Genomic DNA, 27,521 nt, shown 5'->3' with positions numbered 1-27,521 from the left:
TTACAGGTTTTACCTGTGACTACCGTAGCGTCACTCATCCCCTTGACCTCACCCATCCCCATTGCAGTCTGAACAGCTGTTACACTCCCCACCCCCACCCCCCCCCCCCGACTCGGTAATTTCTTCACGTAGAGTCCTGGTCCCATTTGCAAAATTCCTGACCACGTTTCGCACATTACCCTCAGTGCTTGCACATTCGCATCCATTTGGCTTCGCATGCGTTCCAGATTCGCATCCATCATTTGCGTGAACCTTTCCATGAACTCCATAAACTGCTGCCTCGTCGGCATCTCCATCATCTGGCCTACGCCAAATGGCCTTGGCGGAGCCGATCCGTCACTATTGGGCACGGATCCGACAGGAACCGTTATGTCCTGAGCTACGGGGTCCTTTAACCTTGTCTCAGAACCCACCGATACCAGCTTGTCTTGGTCCGCCATGGTCCGTGCTGGAAATTATACAAAATTTAACTGCTCTTAATTTGGAGGGAAGGGGGAGGTTGTCAAGCACACCCCTGGTCCGAGTCCCGTAAAAAAAAATTTTTAATGGAGGCGGAGGGTTCGAGTCCCGCTCCTGAACACTAAATTGTTGTGGATTCAAACCCAGTAAATTTATTGTGGAGGCGTGGGGTCCGTGGTCCCACTCCTGACTACCAATTTGTTGTGGGCCGGGGGTCGGTGGCGAGAACGACCGTTATGTGGGGAAGTTTACGCCATCTCCCACCAGACTCCCCAGAATTTATTGACCGTTGCTCCGGATAACTCCGAAGCCGGCGGGTCGATTAATCGTCCGTGAAACGCCAATATCTCGACCGCGTGGCGTAGGGTTATTTGTCCAAATCCAATATACCTAAGTAGCCACGCAGTCTTGGCTACCGGGGATTCATGCCCTCGGCATGTCTTTCTCGAACCGGGTCACTCTCCCGACTGCGGTAGAGTTCCAACGAGCGACTACCAACTCCGGCTCGGTTGCAGCCGAACGAAAACTGCCAAAGCCGTGCTGGCTCGGATTAACGGATTATCGGGGATTAAACCCCGTATGAACTCAGACCTGGACCATGCTGGACCAAATAAAGAAAGGACGGAAACGAGCTGGGAACATTTCTAATAATTTATTTACAGTAAAGTAAAGACACGGGGAGATTTATCGCGAATATGCAATGCAGCATTTACAATGATGAAATAAACACGTATACAATTCCACTTATAGACGGGCCCACACGCAGACACACACACACACACACACACACACACACACACACACACACACACACACACACACACACACACACACACACACTCACACACACACACACAAAGAAAAGAAACCCCGGAGTTCTTTATTGGACTCTCCAGCCGATGAGAGAGAGAGAGAGAGACGAGCTGGGGGTCAGAGTCTGGATGGGTACCTGGCCATTGGAGAAAGGAGGTACTCCATGCTGTGGCACCTGCAAATGGTTGTCGGTCTGGTCTCAGTCACACGTGAGGGACTCGTGGTTCGTGGCGGAGCTCAGGTGGTGAATGGTCGGGGTCCACAACACTCCTCTCCCTGTAACAGCCACCGTGATGAATGTGACCACTGCAGAACTCCAGTACTTCTTCTCAGAGCGTGCTCGGGGATCTTTATCCGCCTCCCTCGTGAAACACACACAGCTCTCGCACTGCTCTGCTCTCGCACTGCTCTGCACTCAGACACCACCAGCGCCAACGCCAATGACAACCACAACCCTCCGAGTCTCCGATATATATGTGTATATATATATATATATATATATATATATATATATATATATATATATATATATATATATATATATATATATATATATATATATATATATATATATATATATATATATATATATATCTCCTCCCACATGGGGAGGGCCTTGGCGAGAATCATCTCGCTGTCTGTCCCTCATTGGCCCACGGCCGCACCCCACCGGGGCGGAGCCGTGGCCCCTGTTCGGAGACTCCACATTCTCCACGTGGCTCTGCTCTCGTAGAGTAACAGTATCAATGTTGCGTTGGTGGCTTGGTGCAAGAGTTAAAACGTTTGTGGAAGGAGCGTTGGTGGGAGTGGCAAGGAACGGCTGCAAGACCCTGCCCTGGCAAGTCAGAGTGCTTGTAGACAGCAGGTGGGTAGTGGATCGTGATGGGGGATGGATCATGCAGATGGGATGGTTTATTCGATGGCTCGTTGGATATAATAACCTAACTAAAGATGTCACAACGCACGTTTTCGAGCCTCCCACTAAATAAAAAGGAAAGGGATCTGACTACACACGTACTTTCTGGCATAACTAACTTTGGGACCTGAATGTTGAGTGCACATGGTTTCCAGATTCGTAACAATATATATGTATATATTTTTTATATGTATATATGTATGTATATATATATATATATATATATATATATATATAAATGAATATGTATATTTATAAATAAATATATATATATATATATATATATATATATATGTATATATGTTAGTAACTGGAAGGATCCTCCTTTTCTCCTTTTGGATGCATCCTGTGGCTCCTGAGATTGCATCATTGCTGGGGTCTGGCAGTGCAGGATTACATAATATTACATGGTCAGGTTTTATCTTAATATATTATATCTGGAACTGGATGAAGGGGGCCCGACACCAAGTCATGCCCCGGGGCCCATTCTGGCTCTCAACGCCCCTGCAAATACCACCCATCACTTCGCTGACTGGAATAGCAAGAGGGGGGAGAGAGAGATGGGTAGGGGTGAGAGAGAGAGGTGGGAGAGTGAGGAGGTGGAGAGGGAAAGAAGAGGGAGGAGAGCAAGTAGGGAGGGGGAGTGAGGAAGAGTGGGGGAAGGGAAGGCAGACATGTGGTGGAGCATTAATTACGATTCATACTGTCTCATCAAAATGATTCTGCATAGAATAGCAATGAAGATGGAAACAAAAGAATGTCTGAAATCCATTTTCTATTATAAATTATCCATTTTCTATCAAATTATAAATACTGTCTGGAGACAAACACCGCCCGGATACGTCCGGAGTTAAATACCACCCGGACAGGTCCAGAAAAAAAACACCGACACATCCGGAGACAAACAAATATGGCCATAGAGGTCCGGAGCCAAACACTGTCTGGAGATAAACAACACCCGGACACAAACTCCCTCCAGACATAATCAATCTCCTCCTGCCAGTGGCAGGTTGAGAGGAGTGGGAAGAGACTCTTGCCACTTGGCAATTAGTCCATTTGCCCTTATGTGTTCCATTGTCGACCTTGTTGATGTGGAAAGTGTATGGTTTTATGATTGTTTTGGACTAACATGGGTCCATTAATAAAATTCAGGTTGGTTGCCAGGGTGGCTACCTTGGGGAACTCCTGTAATTTGCATAAATTCAAGATGGCCACTACAGGTCAGACGATGGGGCTAAGTTTTTAATCCGTCAACATATAATCCTGTGTAATACCTCTTTTTACATATGATTTTGACATGAGGAATTCAATTTTGGGGTTATTTTTTACGTTCAGGAATAAATAGAGGTTCACACGAAATGTCCATGACTATTTTCTGCTGAAAATTATGCAACACCAATGCAAAAGTGAAGTCGTGAATGGTTCACAACAGTATGTTGATAATCAGAAAGCATACACATTATCATGTCATCATATTGGACATCTTAGGAACAGAGGACATAGAGCCGAGTAGACAACTTACGTATTGTTCATTCCCATTCATTGTACTCGTCCCCTTCCGTATCCTCGTCTCTTTCCAGTTCTGCTTCGACACTCCCTTCTTCCACTTCACTTTCACTGTCCTCCACAGTCTTGTGTGGGTTGAAGCACTTGTCACTGCAACCACAAGTGCAGTATAGCGTGCAGGAGATCTTTGCATGGTGACAACTGCAACTTGCAGTACTGCAGTCCTTCCCCTCTGCTTTGCATCCACACCGCACAACATCCATGAGGTCCAAAGGGGCTGGTGGAGTAGCAGAAGTTACTGGCACTGGGATTCCATCTCTGATGTCCCATCCATATTTTGTAATGTCAAGTTCAGGTGGAGCCTGCTGATCAGCTGATTTTGCAAGTAGTCTGTAGATGTGCATGCAACATATGTAGGAAGAGATTGATCTCAGTTGGAGGTAATGCCATGAGCTCGAGGGGCTTGCCAGACTTCCTTGTGTACATATAGTACCTCATCTCACTCATCGTGGTCCCTTCTGGCTGACAATACAGGGCACAAAAGAATGTCCGCCCTGCTTCCATTTTCAGATGGTTAGCAATGGACTCATGGAAACCAACAATGGTAGCACATCCATCGACGCGAACTAACATGACGTCCTTACTCATGCAGTCTGTTAGTTTGCTAAACATATCACGTCGAGTGGGTTTGCCACCAAGATCACAGTACAGGGAATGCAGTTCAACGCTATTTCACATCTTTGACCTGTCAGAATTCATGTGCTCTATGACGTTCTTTAGGGCACTTTCTTCTGCAACACCAGTTGGCAAATCAGCATATTTAGGGACTGTCATGAAACTGTTATAACAGCGTACACGGTATTTGCACTCAGCCGCAGGGAGATCAACCAAATATCCAAAATTTAACTTGATCGTTCTGGCTACTTCATCATTACGTTGCTCAGCAGCATTAATAATGGCATCTTTCATAGTTGGGATGGGATTACCTTCCTTGTCAAAACGTTCTTTAGTCATGCACTGATGAACACGATCCCATCTTTCTGGATGTTTGTCATCAACAGGTAAACATTCTTTGCCACAAAAAATGCAGTCACGTTTGTAAACAAACGCACCACTGCCTGTTGCCTGTGTGCGAGATCTTGTTGTCACTGTAACACAATCCTCTTCAGCTTTTATTCCTCTGTGATTTACGAAGTCTCTCAATTTTTTGTTTTGATGTGTAAGTACAGTAGCATCCTTTGTGACATTCTATGCGAACAGCATCACCACCACCAACAACAATGTCATGTAGTTTTGCATGTAGCTCTTCATCTCCATGGGCTTTGGCACAGGAGATCAATGTCTTGATCCCTTGATCAGCGAATTTCTTCAATTCCCCTCCACCATGACACACGGGAAGAATGCACCTTGAATCAGCCACATCTGTAAAAACAAAACAATGAATTAGTAACTCGCATTAATGTCGTATGCGAGCGTCCAGTTGTCAGAATAGTGACCTTGTTGTCATTCAAAATGTATCTCACACAGCAAACAATTGCCAGGAACTCGAACATTGACCTCAAATTTACTTCTACTCACAAAAATAAGGTTAAATATCGATTCCTCGTGCCAAAATTATATGAAAAAGATGTCTCGTGTAATTTTAAGTTCATTACCTAAAAAGTTATATTTTCAGCCCGGTCGATGACGGCCATCTTGTATTTGCGCAAAAATAACAGATTTCCCCATGGTTGCCATCCGGGCAACCAAGCTTTATTTTGTCTATGCATGCCTGTGAACAAGAAACCACCATAAAACCATACACTTTTGAGGACAACAAGGTTACCTCTCTGACAAATGGACTAAATGCAGGTGAGAGTAAATCTTTTAAAGTAATACTTTTTATGAAGCACAACAAGTGCTACAGAAACTATGGCAGTAACTTTGCCCTTAGCGGGAATGACTACATTTCTTTGAAAGGGAGTATTTTATTGTTGTCCTAAATTGTGAAAAGTCAGCCACTCATTTTGCTTGTTTCCTGTTTACAAAAGCTTTGTGCATAAGGTTAACAGGTGACTTTGAGCACTACCGTGCCTGACGACGACCCATTATGGATACCTGGAAGTTTATCTATGTCAAACAGAGTATAGTGTATGCATTGTCTGTACGTGTATTTTACATAAAACAAGCAAAAGGTTGAATGAATTGAAAAAAATTATGCTTTAAAAATATTTGATTGTCAAAATGAAAATTATGTGGTAACTGTTCTGACAGACGTCACATAGGAACTTAGTAATGATATTACCATGTCAAAAGGGTTCATTAGCATCGACTCCTCTGAGCTGAGGGTATAAGAGCTCCATGAATTCCAAAACGGTTTTATAGTTTACAGTGTTCAGTCTCACACTGAGATTCCCTAAGGATCACCCAAATTAAGCAGCATGTGGCGGTGCAACGTGCAGGAGGAAAAAGGTGGGAAAACATCTCTTACAATTAAAATGGGATTATTAAAAGAGAAGAGGGGGATAAGGATAGACAAGACACTATCTATACTAATAAATGTCAGTGTGTGTGTGTGTGTGTGTGTGTGTGTGTGTGTGTGTGTGTGTGTGTGTGTGTGTGTGTGTGTGTGTGTGTGTGTGTGTGTGTGTGTGTGTGTCCTCCATAACTCCAAAACGATGAAACCTCTCAGCCTAAAACTTTGTATGCACACTCGGGAATTCCAAGGAAGTGCATGAATGAAAATTAGTTGTTTGGGTAAATTAAAACACCCTTTTGAAGATAATTAATGGCCTTATTTATTTATCCTTCATCAAGGTTCATCCTTGGTCAGCCTGCTCTCCCTCACTGGGGTCCTTTTTCACTTTTTTTTTGGCCTGCCTAACAATGCCTTCACTTGGAAAGGCTGCAATGGTGTCTGAACGATAAAGGGTTCAAATGTTTTCTTTTTCACTTTCCTCACTCATATTATCGAATGTCTGATCTTCATACCCACAAATCACTGTATACATCGCTTTTGTAAGTGCTGTAGTTTTCAAATAACGAGCTTGAGGCGATTTCATGCATTATACATATACGATGCAATTTCCATGATGTATTCTCACAGACTAATTAAAGTATATAATCAAACTATAATTGCTGTTTTGATGATCGGATGATGTGGAGTAAATAAGCGTTGAAATCTGGATTGAAATCTGAAAATGTTAAGAAATCTGCGATGTTTATTTGGGTTTTACAGTTATGTACCATTACCAATCGGATTGCTATCGCTTGCCAAGCCAGCCATACCTTATCAACCATTTTTTCGAGTGCTTGCTTGAGTGCTTAAACCACTTGGTGAGCGTCCTTCAGTAGATAGCGGTATTACGCACATAGATCGTATCCCGATCTTGGGGTCAATTTGCTCTAAACACGAAGAGGAACATAGACAGCACACATGATCGTAGTATAAATGAGGAGCTTTGAGTTTGCAAAGGGACTCTTCAAGGGTGTACGTGTGTGTGTGTGTGTGTGTGTGTGTGTGTGTGTGTGTGTGTGTGTGTGTGTGTGTGTGTGTGTGTGTGTGTGTGTGTGTGTGCTTGCCTACATGCTTGGTTGGTTACCCTGTGAATGGTGTGCAGGATTCACCGGTGCGTGGACCGAACTCGCACCCAAGCCTGTGGTGCATGGCCCGTGGTGTGTGGGGCCATGGTGGAGGTTTCAATGTTCAATCTCAGCAGCGTTCTCCTTTGTCCTCGTAGATATTTCTGAAGCAATTTGTTATTTTTATATGAATTGGGTGTGCTTTAGAAAGGTTATATGGTTTCTCTTTGTAAGTTTCAAAGCTAAATAAACTTGATAACACCCAATTTCCGAGCCGTTTGCTGTATTGACATTTTCTAAATTACAGAACCAGATTTTTTCCCCAATAATCACATGACGATTGGCAGATGTTTATAAAAAAATAATGTTTACGCACATTTCCTTGAAATGACTATAATGAAATGATGTTTTTTAAATTTGTTTTTTGAAATTCCCCAAAAACAAGGGTGAAAGCTACTCCAGATTTTTGGGTTGTATACAGTACAGTACGTACAGTAGTCGGTAATCACACTGACTCCAATCAGCTGATTACTGAAAAATTGCCGATATTGCCCAAGCACCAGTGTGTGTGTATGTGTGTTTGTGTGTGTGTGTGTGTGTGTGTGTGTGTGTGTGTGTGTGTGTGTGTGTGTGTGTGTGTGTGTGTGTGTGTGTGTGTGTGTGTGTGTGTGTGTTATTCATAAAGCATAACATCTCTCTGCTAACTCCCCTATCCATATATATATATATATATATATATATATATATATATATATATATATATATATATATATATATATGTATATATATATATATATATATATATATATATATATATATATATATATATCTCTCCCCTCCCCTTCTCTCCCCTCCCCTTCTCTCCCCCTCCCCCTTCTCCCCCCCTCCCCCTTCTCTCCCTATCTGTTTCCAGACATATATGGACAGTGGTTATGTCCAGAAGGTGGTTTTTCTCCAAATGTGTCCAGACGGTGGTTATGTTCTAACAGTGGTTATGTCTGGATGTTGATCATCTCTGAATGTGTCCAGATGATGGTTATTTCCGGACAGACCCTCCCCTCACACTGCCTTTCCTTTCCCTCCCCTAATGCTGCCTGCCCTTCCCCCACACCTCTTCACTTCCCAATACCTCCTCACTCCCTCCACTCTCCTCACTCCCCCACCCTTTCTCGGTCTCTGCTGTGTGGCTACAGCCCTCATAAACTGTGGGACCGCTTTCATGCATGGCAGATCCATATAATTGGCTGCCCATGGCTGTAGGTGTGCCATCTTCCAGGCCGTCCCGTCCCATGGGCGCTCGTAATAAAATGTCTTACACCCCCACTCCAAGACTACGCAGCTGACCTTGCCACCATGGCCTGTGGTGTGCAGGACAAATAGTTCATGCTGTTTTCTCTGAAAGCACATTATGCTTTGTCGTTGTGCTTTTGTGCCCAAGTCCTCACTCGGTCTCATTCGAAAAGAGAAGGTTTTCCAGAAAAAAACTTACTCGGTACTGTTTTAAAAGTGAACAACTCACTGCCTCCTCAGTGCACCTTCTACAATATGACTTAACTCTGACATTTTCCCTGCTACAAGAGTAATCTAACCTAAGGTGATATACGGACCATACTATTCTTCATACAATGTAACTATGGATCCCTACCCACCCCATCCCCCTCTTTTTCCCTCCACAATTCCACATAATACCAATGCTGTTTTGTTGAAACATCAGTAAACTCAATGGTTAACTATATTATAATATATGAATCTTTAAACAAAGTCAGTTTACCAATTAAGATAGGCATAGTAAAGCACCAAGGTTTGATCAACCAACTTTTCTCACTCGTCCAAAGATCCGGCGGTACATATGCTTCACTTTGCTTGATTTAAGGGCCTTGCTGGGGACCCAGCATTGGCACTCCACGGATCATATTAGGCTATCTCATTCGGTCTCTCACAGGGTGGGGGGCCATGATTGTGTTGATGTTAACAGTTTTCAAATCAAGTCTGATCGAGTCTATCCACCTCATCCTGGGTGCCCCCGAGGTCTACGCCATCCAACTTGATTGAGTTAAAGCTGTACACCTGGTGGGATGGCAGATGGGGTGAAGATATTCAGACACCTGCAGACGTCATTGGCATAAAAGAGAGGATGCAGGTGGTCGTTTGGTGCTTTTGACGGATCTGGTGATTGGTAATGTGATACAACGATCGGCACCTTTCTAGGCAATGGAGACACTAACTATTGAATGCATCCAGTCTACAGCAATTAGCAGCGGCTGTGGTCCACGTTTCCACTCCATACAGTAGAATGGGAATCATTAATGCACAGTACATCTTGATCTTTGTAGAATTATATTACTTCTTCATTGTAGTACATCACGGCACGTATATGTACAGTTCTAACTACAGTGCAAGGTTGTGGTATTGGGAGTTACTTGAATACTAATGAATGCACGATTAACTGGAAATGATGATGCTAAACCAGTTGTGACGTGCAAGGATGTGGAGAGAAGGGTTGGAGAAGAAACGCCATTAAACTGTTGAGCTGATCTGCCTGCTGTTGCTGCCCATTACTATACAACAAAGGTTGTTCAGGGAATTGGAGGAAACTGATTATCGAGGCAAAATGTATGTTGCCAAAAGTTTTTTTTTGTTTTACCCCTGAACATCATACAGGGAAGGTATATTACATGTGCAAAACTTTGGGTCAAAGTTATAATTTACAGAATGCACGAACCTTCCAGTTCAGATGAATCTGATATGGGAATAAAAGATAGGTTTCACAGATTTTAATTTGGTTTATTTGTGTTTTTTTATTAATGGAGAAATAAGTTTGAAGGTGGAATTCGGTAGCTTGGGACATTATCTTTAAACGAGCGCCTTATTTTCCAAAATGCCCACCATGAGAATACAACATGCAGTATTTCAGATTTCTATTGGTTTCACCCACAGAGTTTGCTCAGGGTGTTAACTTTGTGGGTTTTAATAGTTTTCAATCCACCTGTCATAATTATAACACCCATAGGCATTCACAAATACTGAATTTATTTATAGGTGTCGAAACGACGTGATAAAGCAAAATGTGAGTGCAAAAGTATTAGTGTACTCAGACTGAGCAAATAGGACAAGAAAGAATATCACAGGATTTTCTTGAAATATGTAATATTTCTTTAAAACAAACAAATAATAATATCTTTAAAACAAATCTTTTTGAGAGTGACCTCTTTGGCAATGATATACCTTCAGAGTACAGTTTGAGTTAACAACTTCAAATGTTTCAGAATTTGTGAGCAAACGTGGAAGGAAAATTCTCTTCTCGAACAATTTACTGGCAGATTACATCGGATACTTGCGATAATTATATCAGTGCCAAAGACTCGATTTTCCAATGAAATGTTTCGCAGAAAAATATTTCCTGGATACTTTATGCTCCTGTGCTACATTGCTGTTGGTATTTACACTGTCTGCATAAATGAGGTTACTCAGAAAATACTTAAATTTACATCATTTGAATACAATATGCTTGGTGTTGGCTTAATGGTTCGGGTGGTATGCGTGGGATCCGAGGATCCTGAGTTCAAATCGCTCTTGGCTGTTGAATGAATACCAGGTGGGTATGACTCGGCCTGTCATCTTTCTGAGGTTGGCAAAAATGAGTGCCAGCTTGCTGATATCCTGTATCAGAGTGGTTAACTGTCCAGGATTGTGCCCAATAGCCCAGGAGACCTCTTAGGCAGCACCAATGCTCTGCACAGAGGATGATCCCGATGGATGGATGGATGGGTTTGAATACACATACTACCATCAGTAGTCAGTACCATACCAGTATGTCTTTTTTAAACCTTTTGAACCCTGAGATTCTTGGATATTCAGCTCTCTCACCATGGGCTCCCTGGAGAAAAATCCAGGTGCTCAGATATCTGGAGGTTTGAATAGAGGCTGGTAAACTGGCCACTCAGGTATATGGAAATTTGAATAGTGGCTGGTAAACCGGCCACTCAGGTACATGGAGGTTTGAATAGAGGCTGGTAAACCGGCCACTCAGGTATATGGAGGTTTGAATAGAGGCTAGTAAGCCGGCCGCTCAGGTATATGGAGGTTTGAATAGAGGCTGATAAACTGGCCACTCAGGTATATGGAAATTTGAATAGTGGCTGGTAAACCAGCCACTCAGGTATATGGAGGTTTGAATAGAGGCTGGTAAACCGGCCACTCAGGTATATGGAGGTTTGAATAGAGGGTGGTAAACCGGCCACTCAGGTATATGGAAATTTGAATAGTGGCTGGTAAACCGGCCACTCAGGTATATGGAGGTTTGAATAGAGGGTGGTAAACCGGCCACTCAGGTATATGGAAATTTGAATAGTGGCTGGTAAACCGGCCACTCAGGTATATGGAGGTTTGAATAGAGGCTGGTAAACTGGCCACTCAGGTATATGGAGGTTTGAATAGAGGCTGGTAAAACAGCCACGAGGATTCAAACGGTTAAATACAGTATATAAAGCTAAATTTGTGTTTGTTTGTTCGTTTTTTGTTTATATATGCAACAAAAAAGAATAAATTACTCAACCAAATTCAACCAAGTTTTGCATGTTGCCTAAGGGTACCCCAAGTATGGTTTATGTCTGGTTGGCATATCTAGGGGAGGGGTTCAGGGTGGGGGGAAGACCCCAATTCTCTCTATGTAAATGAGTATCATATAAGTGCAATCCAGTGATATAGGGTATTACAAATCATCTTCTTACATAAAGAAAGTTTAAACAAGTTGAGAATATGTATTATGGTGATGCTGAAATCTGAGTGAGAATAATTTGAAATTTCCCAAATGTTTCATTTCACTCATTTTAAGCAGAGGTTCAAACCAAAGCATCCAACACCGAGCGTCACAGCGAAACCGAAGTGATTTTTTCTCACACCATATATAAACAGCAAGGATAGTTGATGGAGGTGATGTTAGCTTAGGCCTAAGTCACATTTGCTCTACGGCTAGGATACGGCGGCCGTAAGTAGTAGATTAATGGGGTTTCTGAGGCACCCATGCAAATGAATGGGGAAAACTATGAATTGATCTCCGAAAACCCCTAAACAGGAGGCTAATTCCTCCCATACAAATGTATAGGGAGAACTCTCTGACTCGAGACCCATCAGGACAAAAAGAGAAGTATGATTTTCTGCCATACAAGCTCATGTTAAATTGAGACTGTCTCAGGGCCCAAAAAAACCTCATACAAATTAATAGGGGAAGCTTTCTTGCTGAAGGCCCATCAGGTCAAAAGAGGAGAACGATTTCTCTTACTCCACTGAAAGAGTGAGCCAACAAATATGTGATCATGTTCTATTTGAGGTAATAAATTAATTTTCCTATTACATTCATCACCATCGAGTATGTTCACAAATATTATTTTAGAACTTAGTTCTTGGTCTAAATATCTTTGTTGAGCAGAAATAAAATGATAAACTTCTCTCAATGCTCTTGTTTGACCACCTCCTGAGCCACAGATTATTTTTGCATAAGCCACGCCCACTTTTCAGAAGCCCTTCCCACTTTTCATGAGGTGTTTTCATAAGCCACGCCCACTTTTACTAAGCCCTACCTACTCTTACATCATTTACAGTTAATCTCTAACTCACAAAGAATTCACTAGAAAATTCTAGAATATTATGTTTTTGAAAAATTTCCTAACGAAGGCTTGTCTGGGCTTGCCCAGGCAATTTTCAAACACAACAATTCTCCATTGTGAAAAAGGAAACCATAGCAAATTATACAACATTTCTCTATCGGCTTCATGCTTGTCTTCCAAAGTTGTGGTATTCCCATAATCAATATCGTGTCTCATGCACACTTCATCAACCCTATTGATGGGCTTACTCCATGATTTAGGATTGTCTGCCTCATCTAATCATTTATCCAAGTTTGTGCCTGGTCCACAGAAAGAATACCCTGGTAGATGTAATTCCCCTGGTATTCCAGTCATTGTAAATTTACTTCCTGATAAAAACTTTTGTATATCTCCTCCATGTGTGTGTTTGGAAATAAGTTGGCTCTTTTTTGAACCACACACCGAACATGTACCTTTTTGTATAACCCTATTATTGTTACTTTTAAAATATGAAATATTTTTTGTATGAGTTTTCTTTTTACATTTGAGACAATAACTCATTTATTTATGAGAAAAATTCCTACAGAGTACGAAAACCTTTTTAGTTTCCAACATGCACATTTGAATCTTAATTTTTAAAACATAAAGAATCCTTAGAAACGTCTTTACTCTTTCCTCCATTTATTAAAGAAAAAAATGAAAAACTTTAATTAAAGTCGATATCTTGTCCTTGAAAACAGTCTTGTCGAAAATATTGCTAATAGACTTGTCAATTCTTTGTTTCCTCCTCAGTGGGTTGAGTTATTTTTTGTAATACCCCCAATCTTTTGTTAATCTCACTGGTTTCCATATTTTCATATTTATTTATTCTCTCTCTTTCCTCCCTTTCCTCCTTCTCTCTCTTCTCTCTTTCCTCCTTCTCTTCTCTCTTTCCTCCTTCTCTTCTCTCTTTCCTCCTTCTATCTCTTTTCCCTCTCCTCCTTCTCTTTTTCCTTCTCTCTCTCCTCCTTGTCCTCCTCTTCTCTCTCTTCAACTCCTTCTTCATCCCTTACTATCCTTGAATCGCTTACACCCCATAGAATATCATACATATATTCATCGGGATTTCTTGTTATTCCTGTATCCAAAATATTTTTTTTTACAAGAGGAAACCAATAAAATTTATTTTGAGTTTCTAAAAGAGCCTTACGTTTTCTTAACTTTATAATTTTTTCATTATTTAACATTTTAATTAAATCCAAAGTTGTTGGTTTATCAACATCAGCATAATGCCAATCTTTTATTGAAAATACCTCATTGTTATGTTGAAGAACATATTTATTAAAATACTGAATACCCTTTTCTAGAAGGTATGCTTGGACACAGAAATGATAATTTTCTTGAAGTCTTCTTGCTGTCATTTATGTATTAGAAATATATGTCAGAATAATATTATGACACGAAACACCTCCCCATCTTCCCATAGTTAAATCATTTTGTATTTCCTTACTTATTATATATAATCCTGTTTTTTCTGCTTTCATGATATAAACAAGGGCAAAACCATTATTATATTTACCCTTATTAAATTATTTTATTTGTTGTTCACTAATCGTGCTTCCACAAAACTCATTCTCTATACCAAGTGGATAACATTCTTCCTTACGAGACTGATTTAATTGTTCCAGGTCTTCTAACTTAATTTTAAATGACCAATTATACCCTAAATCATTCATATCATACCCCCATTGTTCTATTCTGATACAAATGATACGCCCTTATTTATAAAAAATTTATTTTTATTCGAACTGTGAATTCTGTATGACCTGGAGATAAAATCAACACTTCTGTATCTTTGGAATACACGGCCGTTTTATTTAAGGATATACATTGTGATAAATCGCTTAATCTCACCAAGTCATTCGCGTCAGTCGGGCTTGGATAATTTTTTTAATTTATAAGCATTTTTAATATTAATATTTTTTGTTATACTATATTTGTTGTTCAGCCTGTGCCTTTGTGTAATAATTTGATAAATCAATATCCAGTTCTTGGGATACACCAAAGATAGAACCATCTTTACCAACATAAGTCATTTATATTAGATTAAAAATAATGTCATAAAAAATTATTTTTGTTGAGTTGAAATAACACATATAGACATACTTGAACACAACACTTGGAATTTAATTATTCGACTTGAAATGTTTGATAAACACCATTCTGTAAGAATTTTATGACTTCAACAGGTGGTGGAAGACCAAAACTATCAAAATAACATTTGTCTTGACTATTAAAAATACAAACCCAATGAGAACCTTTCCCACTATTATCTTCAAAGTTCATAATAATATTCCTTTATGTTTAGGCATGTTTGTTAATTCATCTCTCATACAAATAACCACATTATGAATTTTTAATTTCTTACAATATTTGTGAAGTTGTAAATTTGATGTTGTATTCTTTCCAAATTCTTTAGACCACTCATCAATGCCCATTTATTTATTAGAAAGATATAATCCATTACCCCTTTTAGTTAATTTTACACCTACTTGTGCGATAGAAGAAAGCATATCTCCAACTAACAATCTCGCTTTATCAGGCAGACCTTCAGGTTTTTCAGCAAAATCTACAATTACACCACTTCCACTAATTCGTTTCTCCAACTCTTTGTTATGTCTTTCCAACTCTTTTTGAGCCCGGAGTTGAGCCTTCCTTTCGTTGGCAGTTTTCACCGCTGTTGAAATACCACCCGTCAATGCTCCAACCGCACTTAAACCAGCAAATAAAGGAATTCGAAATGGGAAAAATCCTTCACTCGACTCTCTTATTGAATATTTTTTCAACATTGGTTTTGTCATTTTAATTTTAAGTGAGCCAGTATTGTTCAAGATTTTAACCTGTTCTCTTGTGAGCAAAACATCAATTCTTACTGCTCCTTTTCTCTGAATTGTATTTACGTTAATTGTACAAGGCTTTCGATTTTGAACACAAGATGATAGTTTATGAAGATTGATTTGATTAACATATACCCCAGTTGGTACTTTGCCACTCATTTGTTTAACAAAAATTTATGTGAGACAAATCATAACACCATTATCTGTATTAATCTGCAATTCTGTTTCTTCCAAAAGCAAACAATTGGCATCAACTTCTTCACTCTCTCCTCTTTCAATGTATAGGGAAGTATCCACTCGATTAGACTTTATAGTTTCCTTTTGAGCACTCAGGTCAAACGCATAGATTGTATATAAACTTTTAAATGCTGTCATCTCCAAAATAGGTTCTTTATTTCCATTACTTTCGCACACCTTTTGGTAAGACTTGTATGCTTCAGCATAATCATTTTTTTCCCAATTAATTTCCAATCCATCTCATGAATAAAATGTTCCATCTTGAGAAACGCGAAGTTGTTTCACCTTAGCATTATCACTCAATGCATTATTCTTATCAGTAGCAGTATCGCCATCTGGTTTTTAAAAAAAATGATCCACAAATATCGTGGCTTTCCTTCCAGAACACCCACATTCCACGTGTAAGTGGTTTGGTTTGGTTTAACGTGTTGACATCTTCTTTTGAGGTATGATACACTGAGTGGTTTCTTTGAGTTCAGTCTTCTATTCAACATCTCTTCTGTTTTAAGATTAGGAGTATATTCACTAATATACCAACTCATTTCAGCAATTACAAATTTATTCTGATCACCAAAAGCAGTACCAACACCAAAAAGTAATCTATTTTCATTATCATTCCTTTGTAGTTGAAATCTAATTTTAAGACCATACAGAACTTTATCATGATCACAAAATGCAAATATACCTTTAACAGGAACTGTCACAGTAAAACTATTAACTGCCTTTGTATCATCAGTATACGTTCCTTTCCTTTGAGTATATCCAGGGTCTGTGGTTGTTCCAGTTGACATATCAGGAATAAAACCTTCGACAGACCCCTTTCCCATTCTATCACTGAATGAATATAGTGTAAATTTCATCATTTCAGATACAGCAGAGACATAATCAACTGCTTCAACTTCTTGTGTTCCAATGTACAAACGTACACTATCAAACATTTTCCAGAAGAAATGATTTACGAGTGTAGCGTTTGTGTTATTCCCAGCCTTAGTGAATTTAAATTTAAACAACAAGAAACTTTCGCATAGATTGAAATAGGTTTGTTGATTATTTATTTCAAAACTTTTTGTACCATTTGCATTCCAGTCTGTTCCAGTTATTGCATTTACCTTGAAGTAATCTTCTTTTTTAGTGGCGTTTGAGATGATAATAGTATCATCCAAATCATAGATACTATGAATTGCTTCCATACTTGTATTTATTTAGGAAAAAAGATGTTAAAACTTTTGAAACCCTGACCCAAGTATTTGAATTATTTTCTGTCGTTCTTGGGGAGACAACTGAGTTTTACCTTTTTTAATTTCTTTAATTGCTTGTAATTTATGAGATTCCTTTTGGGCATCTTTTATGCTCTTTACAGCACCTGCTACATTTCCCACAGAAGAAGAAGTTGAACCAATTAGGTCTTTATGTTTAAGAATAGTTGAACCGATACCCATTAGAGTATCAATTATCCCATCTCCTCCAAATTGATGTCCGACACCCCTTTGTCTCTGAGGTTTATAGTAGCTTGTACCAAGATACATACCTTCACCCTTGCAGTATGGGGAAAGGAACATCCCATCCCCTGTAATTATTTTATATTTTCCCAACTCGTGTTTCCTCACAATCATCGTATTTCTTTATTGGAAAACTTCACGTAGGTGAATTCTGATGGATATAACTTCTCCATTAAAAGAAATCATACGATTATCTTGGTCGGTTATCCTAAAATTTCCTCTGTGTATGGTTTTTCCTGACACAGGGAGATAAACCAGATTTTTGGGTTCCATATTGAATTTAAAACCAATTGGGGTTGAGTATGCACTGAATGAAAATATTGTATTTGTTGTTATTCCATCATTATTAGCACCGTCAATCAAATCACAGTGAATTAATTCCGAATTTATTCCTGAGGATATTTGAATGACATTATCACTGTAAAACATCCCATTTGTTTCAATCTTTTTTTAGGAGAAACCCAATAGCTCTCTAAATGAATTATCAATTGTGAAATCAACCTTGTAATTATTTTTTAAGTTTAATCGTTGATTTTGAAGTAAGTTTTTGAATATCTATAACAATATTTTTTGGTTCATCACCCTGTTCTTTCATAAGACGAACAATTTAGGAAGATATTTGAGAAATCTCATCTGCTCCGGGTGAGACTGTTATAGTTTTGTATCCACTTCCTGGGTTATAACTAAACTTGTCATTTTTCTCAGTAATATTAAATAAGGTATTATAAGTTTCCATGGACAATAAAGATGCCTCATATTCTTTTGTTGGGTGAAGTTGTAGTGGGTATGGGAATGAAGATGTGTGGTCGCTTGTTGTGAAATTAAAACTTAGGATTGTGCTTCTCATCTTATTTAATGCGATAAAATGTCTTCATATTGATATTTATTAATTATTTTCATGTTCATCAACTGGTCTAAAATAGCTGATGCTTCATTAAAACAATTGTTATTTCCAGCCTTCTTACTAGCTAACAACAATAACAGTCTATTAACTAATTGTGATGGGTCATTTGGAAGAAAACTAACACGTGAACCAAGGATACTTAAAGCCTGAATAATGTGCTTCTCCTTCTCATTCTTCCTACTTTTATGAGAAAGACTAACCCTATAATTAAGAGTGTTCAGCAGATCAATATATACTCTATCGTCATTATTTTTCTTATCCAATGGTTTATCAAAATACTTTGATTCATCCCTCACAGTTGAAGCTTGTCTTCCATCTTTAGTGAGAAGAAACATTACTCTGGGGTTAGTTTAACAGGGGGTTGAGCAGACCCCAAGAACCTTAATTCATCATTAAATATCAATACCTTTTCTTTAACAAGATGAAATATTGCTGGTTGTTCTGTTGGAATGAGTCCTGCTTTGGTTTTTGATTCTGCTGAATATTCATTGTTTTGAAGAGCATTCACAATATAATCAGGGGGGTGATTAATCTCTTCCAGTTGTTGAAATAATCCTTCATCATCATATTCTAATTCTCCTACATGCTCTAATTCTTCCTCCGTCATTTGACTAAAATCTTTTAACATTTCACGTTTGTTTAGGAGTATATTCTGTTGTGGGAACTGTGGAAACATCTACAATTTTTTCTTGGGAAGTTTTTAAAAGTGGTTTAAAATTTTTATCTTGTTTTCTTTCAAATGCTTCTTCACCTGTTAGTTTCTGTCTGCGTTTCTTCTTATGTCTTCCTGTTGTTTTACAACTTTTGAAACCAACTCTTGATGTTCCTAAAATCTTCTTGCTATTTCTTTTGCATCCATTTATTTATTGGAAAATATCATTTAATATCTCATCTTGTTTCACAACAATATATTTATATTTTTCAGTCGTGTGCTTCATATAATCCCCAAATTCCTTTTTACTGCATAATGTAGAACAATTATCTCTCCAAAAAATTGTTTATATCTATTGAATTCAACTTGAATAAAATAAAAGTATTAGCATTGTTTCTGATGGAACGACGAGGAAGTTGAAAGTACGATTGACTAAGATAAATACAATTACAAGAAGAATGTCTCCATATTGTGTAGTAGCTGTCCATTACTGTTTGGTTTCTCTCATTAACACAATCATCAAAGATAACGAGGTTCTTTTTTGATTTATCCAATTCTTGGGGAGACGGTATATCATCCGTATTATCACGAAGAATACAAGTTATTGGTTTTGATTTCTTTTTACATCTCTGTGTATCACAAAATAGTTGTATTATATCTTCAATGTTATAATCATTTAGGTTTTTTTGAAGTTTAAATAAACCGATTATATCTTCTTTTTGAAGACGAGCATTAAAACCTTGTGAGAGTAGTTGATACTCTGGTTGAAAACTCGACTTTGTGAAAATTATTAAAGTATCATAATCTAAAAAGTTGGGAGTCAGGAGCATCTTCAAAAGTAAGCAGGTTTTTCCACATCCGCTTGAACCAACTATGAGACATCTTAATGAATTTGGAAGATTTTTATGATTGTTAAATTTTATCTTATTTTCCTAAATGGGTAAAAAATCATTCATTTATATATTTGGAAAACAGGTTATTTAATTTATTGTTGGCTTTTTTAGAAACTCTATATTTTAACCAAAGTTCGGGTTTAATTTCAAGATAATCCATTATTTTCTTTATGCAATATCTTGTGTTGACATTTCCCTGAAAATCACATCCATGAATAATACATAACAACAATCTTTTGAACATTTCTCTAATACGTTCAGTTTCTTCCCTTGTAAGGAAAGGTGCGTTATCACTCTCATACTTTACATTCATTTCTCTAATCAATCTTGTAAAGTAATTCATTTTTGGTGTAAATCTAAAATAATTAATTTCCTTTTTATATTTTTTATCATCATTAATTGGAAGATAATCACAGAATATACATTGTTTATAGGCTTTTGGCTGTGTTTAATCCCTCTCTATCACACGCAGGACAATTCTCAAATTTGTCATATGGAGAATCAGGGAATTCAAAAGGTTCAAAATCTAGCATATTTATAAAGTAAAACTTTACTTAAACTGAAATTCATTGTCGGTATCATCTTCGATACTTTCAGAATCATCTATAAAACTACTTTCATAACTATCGTTTGAACACAAACTCTCGGTATCATAATCACTCTCATAATCTTCAAAATCTTCAGTTGAATATTGACTCATATTTAATTAGTAGAAAAAAACATTACCATTGATATCTATATACTTTTTTCATTAACAGATTCAACTGCTGCATTTTTTTATATTGAAGGTAATTTTAAAATGATCCTTAACTACTATTGAACGAAATGTCATTTCACCTGATATATTAACATCCTTGATTTCATCAGGATTTACATCTTTAGGGTTGTTGAAAAAAATACAAATTTCACCTTCCATATTACAGATGGTCTTATCTTTTCTTTCTAAAGCTTCATCCATAAGGTTTTTATTTTTTGATACTTTTTCTTGTTTCATTGCTTTTTCTAATTTTGAATATATTGCCAGAAGGAGAGGAGAAACTTTTGTTAGAGATACTTTAATTGATGTTCTTCCAGATATACTAAAAGCTCTTCCACTGAAGGAAATTGAAGAACTCATATTATCCACCATAATTGTTTTTATCCAATAGTTGTTATATTTATCTTTGTTCAATTTTACATCCTTGACATATTTCTCAGTATCTTTAACAAACGATGATATTGAATGAAACTTGTCTTTTGTGTCTTGAAACATTGTATTTATTAAGTGAAAAAAGTTGGAGGATAAAATGGTTTTAAGCACAGATTCACCTATAAATTAAACGAAATTTTCATCAAGAAAATTTTAGTTTAAGCAAAGTTTTATTATATAATTATGGTGAATACAACGTACTGCGATGTTTGTAATCACCAATATAAATATTATAAAAAAAAAACACCTTCAAACCAACAAACACACATTTAATCTATTTTATCAAATATCTCCACTTGACCAAGAAACAAAACATTGTGATAGATGTGATAATGATATTCTTAAAAATAATTATAATAGACATCTTCAATCACGCAAACACAAGAACAATGAAAAAAGGGAAGCTAAATTCTCCATTGAAAACTTTGATTGGGCATTTAAAGGGCATATAAAAATAAGATTGTTTCGTTTTCAAGACCCTGGACCATCCTCAATCATGGAAGCTGTTGATATGGTTAAACAAAGTATTGAAACTATAATTAAAAACACATTAAGTGAAATGAAAACTTTTAAGTGATATAGGGGGCAAAATTGAAAATGGTAAGACAAGACGATGAAACTACTCCCTATATGAGCACAAACCCACACTTTATCTCATCATTTCAAGATTTTGTAAGATGTGATGTTTACGATGAACTCCAGAGACAGGAACAAGATGTTGATAACACTGTAGTTGGTCGTGGATTTATTATCACAAAAATAATCTTTTTAGATATACACATCTTAAAATCAGATCCTCTTCAAGCTTCTTCTTATATTGATTTACCAAAAGAGATAAAACTTAAGAAAGCGGTTGTTAATATTCAAAACAAAGATAATAAATGTTTTCTATGGTCTGTTCTTGATCACTTACATCCTCCACAATGGAATCCTGAAAGGGTTGAACATTAAAAGAAATATGAGAATACCTTAAATGTTAAAGATTTAAAGTTTCCAATGTCATTGAGAGATATTCCAAAATTGGAGAAAATGAATAATCTATCTGTTAATGTATATGGATTAAAGGATACAAACAAAGTTCAGATATTAAAAATTTCAAACAACTATAAAAATGATGAAACACATTGACTTTCTCCACTTTACTTCAAAGGAAAAAAAATCACATTATGCTTTCATCAAAAATTTCTCAAGATTAACCAAATCACAAATATATAAGAGACAATGCAAAACGTATCCTTGTAAGAGATGTCTCAAATCCTTTCAAACAAAAGAACGATTAAATTAACATTCGAAATATTGCAGTAATCATAAATCAACCGTAATCAATTTACCAAAAGCAGGTTCAAACATATCATTTAAAGATTTTAACAAATCTATAAAACATCCGTTTGTGATATATGCCGATTTTGAAAGTATCCTTGAAAAGATAAACACTGTTTCTCCAAATCCAAAAAAATCATCCACAAATATATACCAAAAACATACTCCTTGTGGTTTCTGTTATTATATCAAATCATCTGTTGGTGATGAATACAACAAATTAGAACTTTATAGAGGGGAAGATGCCTATGAGGAGTTTGTAAGACGATTGGAAAAAGATTGTATTACACTAAGAGAAATAATGGTGAAAACCTATAAACCAATGTGTCACTAACAAAGGAAGAGGAAAAGGAATTTAGAGAGAACAGTACCTGTCATATTTGTGATGAGGAAATTGAGGGAGGGGTTAAGGTTAGGGACCACTGTCATCTTACTAGTAAATATAGAGGTCCAGCTCATTCACATTGTAATCTTAATTGCAAGCCTCCAAATTTTATTCCTGTCTTTCTTCACAACAACGCTCACTATGACACACATCTATTTATAAATGAACTTTCAAAGACATTCGGAAATATTTTCACCATTCCAAACAGATTAAAAATACATCTCATTCACAAAAACAATTTATACATCCCCCATAACCCATATCAGATTTCTTGACACATACAAGTTTATGGGAGATTCATTATCTGAGTTAGCATCAAATATTAAAAGCTTCCTGAGTCTGAAGTCATATTTCTCAAATCAAGAAGAGATTGATCTCCTATCACAAAAGGGAATATATCCGTATGACTATATGGATTCATTTGAAAGGTTTAAAGAAACACAACTTCCTTCAAGGGAGAGTTTGTAAGGTCAATTGAAAAATTCTCATATTTCTGATGAAGATTATACACAGGCTAAAAAGGTTTGGGAGAAGTTTAATATAAAGAATCTTGGGGAATATCATGATTTATATCTTCAAACTGATGTACTGTTATTAAGTGATGTGTTTGAAACTTTTAGAACAGTCTGTCATAATAAAAATTCTTATGGATTAGACCCCGCTCACTATTACACAGCTCTGGGTTTGGCTTGGAGTGCTTTGTTAAAAATGACAAAACAAAATTTGGAATTAATCAGTGATATAGATATGCTTTTAATGATAGAGAAGGCTAAAAGAGGAGGAATATCTCAAGTATGTTCCAAGAGATATGCTAAAGCAAATAAGAAATTTTTTCCTGATTATAATAAGAATGAGGACAACTCTTACCTGATGTATTATGATGCTAACAATTTGTATGGGTGGGCCATGTCTCAATCTTTACCTTATGGGAAACTTAAATGGGTTAAAGAAAAACATTATGAAAAAGTTTTATTTGATATTGTTATCTCCTCTCAAAAATAATTGGATGAGGCTGAAGTTGGATATTATTTTGAGTTTGATTTAAAATACCTTGAAGAACTTCATAATAAACATAAAAGACCTACCCTATGCCTCCGATAAAGAAAGTCCAAGAAAAGAATGGTTAAGTGATTACCAACAGTCATTTAATATAAAGGCTAAATCTTCAGAAAAACTACTTACTACATTAAATGAAAAGAAAGTTATGTTTTACATCAAAGGAACTTGAGACAATATTTATCTGCTGGGTTGAGAGTGAGGAAAATTCATAGGATTTTGAAATTTAAACAAAGTCCATGGTTAAAGGACTATATTGATTTTAATACAAAAAATAGAAAAAAATGCAGAAACAGATTTTGAGAAGGACTTTTATAAATTAATGAATAATGCTGTATTTGGAAAGACTATGGAAAATGTGAGGAATCGACAAAACATGACTTGCTTCATCTTGGAAACAGGCCTCAAAGTTAATTTACAAACCAAGTTTTGAATGGGTGGAGGTATTTTCAGAAAACTTTTGTGCTATTCATTTGAAAAAAGGGAGTATTGAAATGGATAAACCCATTTATATAGGAACATCAATTCTTGATTTGTCAAAGTTGTTTATGTATGACTATTACTATAATAATTTAAAATTAAAGTATAAGGATAATGCGTCATTGTTATATATGGATACAGATAGTTTTATATTAGAAATAAAGACTGGAGATGTGTACGAGGATATGATTGATAATATATATATATATATATATATATATATATATATATATATATATATATATATATATATATATATATATATATATATATATGATACAAGTAATTCTAAATCTGGTGATGTGTTGTTTTCATCAAATAACGAAAAGGTTATTGGTAAGTTTAAAGATGAATTGGGTGGGAAGGTTTTGAGTGAATTTATAGGATTGAGATCAAAGGCTTATGCTTTTACATATCGAAAATAATATTGAAAGGTGTAAAAAGAAGTTAAAGGGAATAAAGAAAAAATAAGAAATGAAACAATAAACTTTAAACATTATTACAACTGTTTAATCTTAAAGAAGCTGTTTTACTGTTATATTTTTATTTCAGTAAAAAAATAACTGGTATATATACCCATTCGTTACCGTCCGTCTGGCTGCACATTCGCCTTAGGGCCCCCCTGCGGTCGCCTTGCGGGCACCTTGAGGCTACCTTGCGTCTGCCTTGAAAATTCTCTGGCTGCCGCAGGGACGCCCTAAGGTCACCGTGCGACATCAAATCAAAGACTGTACCGCACACCCCCACATTTTCGGTCTCCACAATTTCTAAATACCACGTGCGGCTCCCCGAAAAATATAAACATATGTGACTGCTGCATTGTGTGACCGTGGAAATACTGAGGCCGCCCTATAATTGCTAGTGGCCATAGATTTTGTAGACCCTACGGCTGCCATGCCAAATGTGACTGAGGCCTTACTTCCAAGCAGATGGAAGATGACCTTGGGCACATGATAGAGTGAATAGAGCAGAATGTTTGTGAAGTACAATATGTCTTATTGTCTTATAATTAAATCCATCAGCAAAGCAATGGGTACTTTTAATAGTACTCGTATACAATAACAAAGATCACAGAAGTACGATTTTAAAAAGGTTGATGCATAATGTAATCATCAATATTATAAACAATAAAAAAAGACTACAAGATGGTCCACGTTAGGCCTTAAAATTCCTGAAAACCTATGAGCGCAGATAAAGGCATTGCCCTCTGGATGCTGCTGGGCCCATAGGCAGGATCCAGACTCATGCCCAAACCTCCCCCCCCCAACCCCCCAAACCACAACAAAGCCTCTGCATTCATGCCTGACTGCATCAACTCGAAAAGAGAATTTATTTACAATAAAATGCAGCATCCACACATATTTCTGGGTGTTTTTCCTTTTATATGGATGTGTTTGAGGAAGAATCATCTGCACCACTTCATATGGTGTGACCGCCTCTTCACAGACCAATCCAGTTTCCCAGAACACATGCTTGAGGGACTGGACTCAAGCCACTTAGTGAAAATGCAGAAGGGAGGGTGGGGGCGAATCAGGGAAGGGTTATACTCATAAGGAAGTGGGATAAACGGGAGACAGACTCACAGGACTGGCCTGTAGCTTATAAACAAGCCCAAACTCTTTCTGCTAAGAGGAAACTTTTTCTTTGAGGCCCTTTGTTCCATTAAATGGGATTGACTGAAGTCCCAGTGTGATTCCCCATATGGGAGCATAGAGAATCTTGGTCTCGCTGAAGGTGAGAAACATAATTAGTACATCAGGAAGCATACCTTATGGTGTCTGATTGGCACACAAAGATCTATTCCATTATATCGGGCCTCTTTATAGCTCAAGCGTGCAAAGTGTCTCACCACTTGGTCCAGTGGAGAGACCCATGGTGTCACACAATGTGCTAGCACTGAGTGTTCAGACACTGCGACTGCGCTTCCACAAAGTGGTCCTCTGTAACAGCTAACTGTGGGATGCACTCTGCTTATTGGTACAATGAACTCAGTGGTAGCACAGTGTGTGAACATGGCACCCAGGACGTTCAGACAAGTAGTTTCTCAGCATGAACCTCTGGGAGCACGAGCTTACTTTTGAGAAATGCTAACTTGCCTTCGGGGAGCGTGTTTGCCCCAGGGGAGCACTGGTTTGTCTCCAGGAGAGGGGAAATTAACCAATCACTGCCATGCTGCAGTCCAGAGTGAGTACAATGAAGTGTGACTGCACAGACTTTTTTGGTGACTGCACACCCATTGTTGTTGTTGTTGTTGTTTTCGTTGTTGTAAATTGGCATGAAGTTTTTTTAGCTCGCCTGTTCGAATAACAGAGAGCTATAGCGATACCCCCGGCGTGAGCGTGAAAATGTTAATTTTTTTGTATAACGGCAAAACTCCTCGACGGATTTTGACGAAACTTGTTGGGGGGCTAGGTATGGTCCAAGGATCATGCCATTAGATTTTGGACTTGGTCTCCCCCCCCCCGCCAAAAAAAAAATTAAGATAATTTTTTTTTTTGCATATCTACATGTTTGAAGTGATTTCCAACCCCCCCCACCCCAAAAAAAAAGATTGTGAGAAAAAAAAAATTTGCAACTTTTTTTTCAACAAAATTTCGATTTCTTTTTTTTGCATTTCTACATGTTTTAAGTGATTAGGATTTCGACGAAACTTGGTGGGGGGGTTAGGTATGGTCCAAGGATCATGCCATTAGATTTTGGTCTTGGTCCCCCCCCCAAAAAAAAATTGTTAGAGAAAATTTTTTTTTTTGCATTTCTACATGTTTTAAGTGATTTCCAAACCCCCCCCCCCCCCAAAAAAAAAATAATGTTGGAGAAAAGAACTATAACTCTGTCAGCACTGTTGACATCATATTTAATGAATAAGATATAAGGTTCACTTGAGTGACCCAGCAGTATTGGCGGCGGAGGTTTTGCACTCTCCCGAGTGCTCCCCCTCTAGTTTCCTTTCTAATGTTTTTATCTACCACACTTTTTTATACGCCCGATATATATATATATATATATATATATATATATATATATATATATATATATATATATATATATATATATATATATATATATATATATATATATATATATATATATATATATATCGGGGCGTATTATGTGAGACCGGTCGTCCGTCCGTCCGTCTGTCTGTCTGTCTGTCTGTCCGTCCGTTCCTGTCCGCACTCTAACTCCCAAA

At 37.4% G+C, this 27,521-nt stretch overlaps 1 protein-coding gene across 8 annotated transcripts in view; it reads right to left on the bottom strand.

The window, feature by feature from the left end:
* The window catches only part of LOC147016926 (uncharacterized), a 326,657-nt gene that overhangs the window by 204,858 nt on the left and 94,278 nt on the right, over nucleotides 1-27,521 (bottom strand). For all 8 annotated transcript variants that reach the window (XM_085846167.1, XM_085846165.1, XM_085846166.1 and 5 more), the window contains one exon: nucleotides 3,711-5,116. In XM_085846167.1, coding sequence (XP_085702293.1) covers nucleotides 3,711-3,953 — 243 coding nt within the window. In that variant the 5' untranslated portion in view covers nucleotides 3,954-5,116. The remainder of the gene's footprint in view (nucleotides 1-3,710; nucleotides 5,117-27,521) is intronic.

This window comes from Eptatretus burgeri, chromosome 11 (assembly GCF_056783735.1).
Source record: "Eptatretus burgeri isolate ZD-2024b chromosome 11, Ebu_testis_v1, whole genome shotgun sequence".
Classification (NCBI taxonomy): domain Eukaryota; kingdom Metazoa; phylum Chordata; class Myxini; order Myxiniformes; family Myxinidae; genus Eptatretus; species Eptatretus burgeri.
This window is presented reverse-complemented; position numbering and strand designations above follow the sequence as displayed.